Source organism: Rosa rugosa, chromosome 1 (assembly GCF_958449725.1).
Source record: "Rosa rugosa chromosome 1, drRosRugo1.1, whole genome shotgun sequence".
NCBI lineage: Eukaryota > Viridiplantae > Streptophyta > Magnoliopsida > Rosales > Rosaceae > Rosa > Rosa rugosa.
The window spans coordinates 29082007-29089005 of record NC_084820.1 but is presented as its reverse complement, the minus strand read 5'-3'; the positions used below and the strand labels follow the sequence as shown (position 1 = coordinate 29089005).

The 6999-nt window shown below is 37.4% G+C and overlaps 1 protein-coding gene across 1 annotated transcript; it reads left to right on the top strand.

Moving 5' to 3' along the window:
* The first annotated feature begins 3296 nt into the window (after nt 1-3296).
* Nucleotides 3297-4126, top strand: LOC133734141 (cell wall / vacuolar inhibitor of fructosidase 2-like). The gene has a single exon (XM_062161777.1). It carries the CDS (start codon nt 3478-3480, stop codon nt 4027-4029), a length of 552 nt encoding a protein of 183 aa, XP_062017761.1. The 5' UTR covers nt 3297-3477; the 3' UTR covers nt 4030-4126.
* Nucleotides 4127-6999: the final 2873 nt, after the last annotated feature.

The window sequence follows — 6999 nt, the reverse complement described above, 5'->3', positions numbered from 1 at the left end:
TATTGCACTATTCATATAGGACTCAATTCTCATCTCCAATCATAAGGTGCTATGGGTTCTATTTTCACTATTCTTGATTAAAATATAATGTGAGTATAATAATTTGTTCACTATTAATTCTTGCTATTTACACTAGTTCCAACGGGTATATTTTCTTTCCTCAATTTTCTGGTAATTTTTTTTTACTTTTTAGATAAAAATGGAATTAACAACCCTCAATTTAATAAGAGCAGTTGATCATTTTTTTTTCCTCAAATCTGAGCCCTTAGATTCAAAATATATCCGTGTAATATAAAAAAAAAGGGCAACATCAGACCCTTCCATATTCAAAATGGACGGATCATAGTCGTCCAAAAAATAACCGTTGTAAACTCATAGCGGTCAGTAGGGAACATGTATGTCAACGGGGCCCATCAAATTCCACCAAATTTTGGGACATCTTCTCCCTCCAGCGCGTGCACGTCAATTCTGCTTCCCACCCCAGCGTGTCCTCTGCACTTTCTCCTCTGGAGCGTTGAACTCCAAGTTGGGCCGACGTAGCCCAATTTAGTGGACCTGAGTCTTGGTTCTGGAAAAGTCTCATATATAGGACTTAATTTGGGTCCAAGTTCTATAATTCCAAGACCAAGTCCCCCTAAAACCTATTATTGGAGAACCCAAAACATGTATGGGTCTCAAATCTGATATGGCACCCCCATTGTTGGGGTTGCCCTTAGAGGCATTCTCCACTCAATATATTGAAATTCCTTTTTCAATACCAAGCGAACAAGTTTGATGGCAGCGTGACCAAGGCCTAATTGCTCTAAGAGTAATTGAATCAAAGAGCTAATGTTCTGCCTTCTGCGAGATGTTGGTTTGGTAATTGAATGTTAATTGAATGATTGAATGTTCTATATAGTTTTAATTGAATGGCAATCGAATCATTGAATGGTAATTGAATTATTGAATGTTATGATATTGAATCATATTAATGTTCTTAAATGGAAATACTGGTGCGGAGTTCTATGTAATGCAATTTAATCGTTTATACGTAAGGCGTAAGAAGGCGTAACGCCTTACGCCTCAAGGGCAAACGCCTTATTGAGACTCTTCCGAAAACGCCTCAGATTTTTAAAACATTGCTCAAAATACAAGTTCTTGAGCTTCAAAGTATTTTTTTTTTTTGGATAAATATTGATTACTACCCTGTAGTTTGGCTCCAAAATCAATTCAATCCTTGAACTTCTAATTTCATCGAAAACACCCATGCACTTTCAATTTTGATCTAATAGGTCCAATCTGTTAGTTTTCCATTAATTGAGTCCGTTAACTTGCTGACGTGGCTCATATGAGGCCTATGTTTTATGATGTGGTGTTGAGGTGGTATGCATAGTCAGTTTAGGAGTGGGTCTCACTATTAGAAATCTATCAAATAAAAAGATTTTAAACAAATAACTCAACTATAACTGGAACCCACAACAAAAAATTAACGAATTGGAGATTGTTAGTGCAATGTTTAATTGATTGGCATTTCCTAAGCGCAACAACCAAGAGTCATGTTTCTTGTAATAGCTTTCTACTCTTGGATCCTTAAAAGAATGGAATGCTTCAAGCTTGATGTACAACTCTCATCAATCAGGTATGTGTTGAATACATGTGCATGCTTGTCAAGTGGTTAAGACTGAACTTGTCTTTAAATCCTATTGTAGGATGCGAAAATCTTTTCAATCCTAATGTACTGATATGCGAATTTTTGGAAGGTTTTATCCAAAGCATTCAAATTTTCTTAAATTGGTTTATGGGCTTTTCCTTTCAAACGTCTGATTTTAATCCATGGATAAAAAACTCTTTTAAAAAGCCTTTTCCGTAGCAGAAACCCTAGGAGACCCTAGTTCATTCATATCTTATATATACGTGTTTTTCACGTTGTTAGGGTGGCGACACTAGAACAGAAAATATCTCACTGCTACGTTTTATAAAGAGCTTTCTGATCTTTCATCCTCAGAAAGTATTGAGCCAAAATTGTTGTTGAGAATTCTTCATGAGCTGTTCCTTGTTTAGCTCTTGAAGGACTATCAAATCCCAAAACTTTTTCTGTCAAAAAGTTTTCTGGTTTTATGCTTCATGTGTGTTGGTGGTTCATGCATGATTTGTGCCTTGAGGTGATTGACAACCGAAGTGAGAGTTGTGCCATCTCAAGATTGACAAAGGAAAACAAGTTCACTGATCTGGAAGTAGCAAAGACGAGGAGACACGCTGCCCACTAGATTGGTTCTAGTAGATGAGTTGTGTAAGATCTTTATGTACTTTCCTATTCATATAGTGGATTGTTCACCGGCATAGTGCCCGCAATTGTTTACTTCTTTGGAGGGTTTTACTGCGTCAACAGATCTTGTGTTATGTGTGATGAGTTTACTTTGAATGGTTTGGCTAATTGAGTAAAACATAACATCGTCAGACTTATTGAGATTGATCTGTAGTTTCAATTAGGATTCAAGTTGTGTTGCTATCCTGTGTTAGGATGCGAACTGGCCTGCACTCCTAAGACTGATTTCTAAGTTGTTGACATATTGATAAGTTCCGTTAGTTGGGGAACACATATCCATTCTGTAATTTCAAAGATTGAGTTGCATTGTTTTCAATTGATTAATTTGAGTGTGCGTGACAATTATGTTGTCCGAAAGCTTTTAAAACAACAGCTATTCTAATCCTTTTTTTTTGAGTAAAAAGGTCATCCCAATATTGTATTTCAGCAAGCAGTACCAACACGACACACCCCTAGGGGCCGTCAGAAAGAGCCGTATTACAGAGTATCCTAAGAACCTATTCTCAATACAGAATAAGAAACCAGTATACCCCCAGTACACCCACCTTTTAAGATTACGCACCTTTATTCTAATCCTTGACTAAGGTGAATTTCAAGCCCATACCCAAGGGATAAACCATCGTTATTTATGTATGAGCCACTTTGATTTTAGTGGATATCTTTTAATTAATCAAATAAATTGGAACCTTATGGGTGGGGGTAAAATTGGAGGGAGAATGTACACTACTCTCTGCTCAATCTAGACTCATGTTCAGATCGATATCAAGGCTTCCTATCCATAAACCAAAAGATTTCAAGAACTGAACGAAGAAGCCTATCCATAGACCAAAAGATTTCAAGAACTGAAAAAGAACCCCATTGGATTGAGTGAACTGCAAAAGAACCCATTGGATTTAGTGTCTAAACTGTTGTTTTGCGCAACCCGTGACCCTCATGTTTTGGCATTCACTTACAATATGCTTTGCTTCCAGCCAAATGCCTTATATACAATAAGGCAAGTGCAACAAGAAAACAGCTCATTTTGTACAGTAAATTAATGTCTTATAAAACCAGAACCATAGAAACTAAATGTCTATGTACACACTCTTTACAATCTCTTTATCTCTCTCTTCCTCCATATAACAATATCTAGAAGCTACAGATCCAAAAGAAATTAAAGAAACTAGAGCAGCATGGGATCTAGTACTACTTCTGCTACATTCTCCTTGGTTATTCTTCTACTACTACTTCTACAACATGATCATTTGGCGAGCGCAGACTCTAGCTTGATCCAGAAAACCTGCAAAGCCACCAAGTACTATGCCCTTTGCATGTCCTCCCTCAAGTCCGATCCCACCAGCCCAACCGCGGACGGCAAGGGCTTGGCGGCTATTATCGTCAGAATTGCGACCACCAATGCCACTGCAACCTCTTCTTACTTGTCCTCCCAAGTGCTCAGCTCTGCAAACGACGCCAACGCCAAGAAGGTGCTGAAGGAGTGTGCTGACAAGTATGGCTACGCTGGCGAGGCCCTGCAGGGTTCGCTGCAGGACCTGGCGGCGGAGTCTTATGACTACGCTTACATGCACATCACTGCAGCTGCCGACTACCCTAATGCTTGCCACAATGCGTTTAGAAGGTATCCGGCGTTGGCTTATCCACCGGAGCTTGCTAGAAGAGAGGATGCGTTGAAGCGGATTTGTGATGTGGTTTTGGGAATTCTTGATAGTCTTGGTTGGGATTAGTGTACTGATTGCATAGCTACCTCGCTTACTCCTACTGCTAGCTATTCAATAATGTAAACTTTCTGAAGAAACATATTAAAATTATTTTCTTGCTCAATTATTTTGTCAATATACTTTTGCTATTGTCCTTTTGACTCTAAAGTAAAAGCAAGTAGATAGGGATAATGAGTTCAGTACTCACGCACTAGTGACAGTTTTATTTTGGTCTCTATTCTTCTTTTCTTTTGGTCTCTATTCTTCTCCATTGCAATGTAACCATATTTAATTGTGTTGGAAATTTACATGAGAAAGTAGGTTTCTTCAAGAAAAAAGAAGAGCTAGATCATCAAAACTGATTACTGGATCGAAGAAAAGATCTAATGCAACGAACACATACCATTTCCAAAACACGTTAAACACACTTTGCACTTTGCAAACATTTGACGAAGAAAAAGGGACTTACTAAGGCAAGTTAGGCAACTGCATACACAAGTCATTGATGTCATCACGTGCTAGTTTACCCTCCACCACCACCCACAAATCGGTCAAGTAACTTCACTGACCAGCTAGCCTGGTCAGGGTAGGCTGACCACAGCTACTAACAAATCGACATCTGTCCCTTTTTTTTTTTTTTTTCATTTTCTCAAAATGGATAACAGCTTCCTCACTTCTAGTTCTAGATCCCTCAATGTGAAGTCCAAGTGAGAGAACTCTGGTACAGATGAACTCAGAGTTTCATGTTTAAACAATTCAGCTCAACTAGCCCAGAAATAATCCACATCCATTCTCAGGACATTCAATTTCATGTTTTTCCTCCCCAGCAACCAAATAAGGGTCCAATGAGAATCAATCAAAAAACAAACCCATTCTGATCGAGACGTAGTATAATCAAAATCCTCACAATTAATACAATCCAGAAGAAACCAATACTTCCAATTTTCAAGATCCACAAAACCCAAATTTTCTCGATTTAAACAAAAAATAAAATAGATCCAAACCGGTCATCTGAAGTTTTTGAAGTTCATCTCTCATGGATTACAATTGAGGAATGCAGAATTCTCTCAAGGTTGGAAGATAAGATGAGGACGACATGGTTTTGGTTAGATTTTCCCAAAAACAGAAAATAGATGGCTTTGGTCTTAGTTAAGAGCAGATGAAGCCATCATTTACTATGGTTTATCTAAACTAACTACAAAAAGTATGAAAAGAAGATATTTAAAATAAGGGAGTTTCTATTCATACCTTAAAAATTAGTATTTGGACCTCTTTCTTTTTCCAAGTTATAGTTGACTTTGTCAACTCATGTCAAATTACCAATAAAGACACAAAAGAGGGGAAATATATATATATATATATATATATATATATATATATATATATATATATATATATATATATATATACAGATCCTATCCAGAGCGATGCCTCGCTCTGAAATTTCAGAGCGAGGTTAGGGTTTAGGGTCACTTTTCGGTCGCATTTCCACATCTCGACTGTTCAGTTTTTAGCTACTAATGTATAGATCATCTCTGCAAAATTTCAACCAAATTGATGGTAGTTAAGGCATTGATAACTGCCTTAAAGTTAGTACGGTTTAGGTTGGACAGATTCAATTCGTCCACTGGTTTAAGTGAGTTAAATACCTTAAAGATCATCAATTTGGCTGAAATTTTGCATAGATGATCTATACATTAGTACCTAAAAACTGAACGGTCGAGATGTGGATATGTGACCAAAAAGTGACCCTAAACCCTAACCTCGCTCTGAAATTTCAAAGCGAGACCTCGCTCTGGATAAAATCTGTATATATATATATATATATATATATATATATATATATATATATATATATATATATATATTTTTTTTTTAACCCCACCCCATCCCTCCCCTTCCATAATGTCAGTGAGGTTTGAAACTGTGACATCCACGATATCGGTTATCCTAGATAACCAACAGGTCACAGCTCACTAACAAAAAAAAAAAAGTCTCTTCTTGCCTTTACAAACAGTATGTTTCGATGAGGCAATTCGCAAAATTCTTAGTTGTGCATTGCCTATTATATTGCTGCTTGCGCTTTTTTTCCAACTCGAACCAATTAATAAATATGTGTCTCTCTCCAAGCTAAGGAGCATTATGTTGGACTAGCTTTGGAACACCATGACCACTTTCAATACGGGCATCTGTACGTAAATCATAATTAAGTGATGAAAATTTTGTATTTAAAAACTCAGTTTAATTAAAAAATTTGAGAATTGGGAGTAATATCTAAACATCTCAGGTAGCAGTATACCAACGTGCTTCTATATTCAATTGATTTAATGAAATATATTGTATTGACTACCAACGGGAGAATTTTTTTTTTTTGTGCAGCTTAATTGTATGAAGGGTAAGATAGGATTGTGAAATCTTCAAAAATTGAATGAGTTTCGACTACTGATTTTGGAGGTATGAATAGAACGTAAAAAAAAGAACTTTTTATTTGTTAAAGAAAAAACGCATTATGTGCCTTCGTCAAAGTGATTGACGGAGAGGGAATCAAGCAATTAGCAATTACCATCAATCAGCATGGATTACGGACCAATCAGTAGTTAATGTCATCATTGTAATTGTTCTTTCCATTGTAATTCTCTCCCTATATAAAGGGGTTATGAAATGAAATGAGTAGACCAATTCCAATTGTCATTTTACTTAGGCCTCATCAAAAAGCCCGCGGATCAAGTGGGCCGATGGAGGCCCGCCGGCCCTGAGGGCTAAAAGCCCGGCCCGGCCCGTTAAAAAGCCCTCAAAGCCCGCCTCGGGTGGGTAGTGGGCCGGCCCGCAAAAGCCCGGCCCGGCCCATAGGCCCGGCCCGCCAAAGGCCCGCTAGGCCCGGCCCGTAAAAGCCCGTAAAATATTTTATATATATATATATATATATGTGTGTGTGTGTGTGTGTGTTTATAAATATATATATACACACATATAGATATATATTTGTGTGTGTTTATA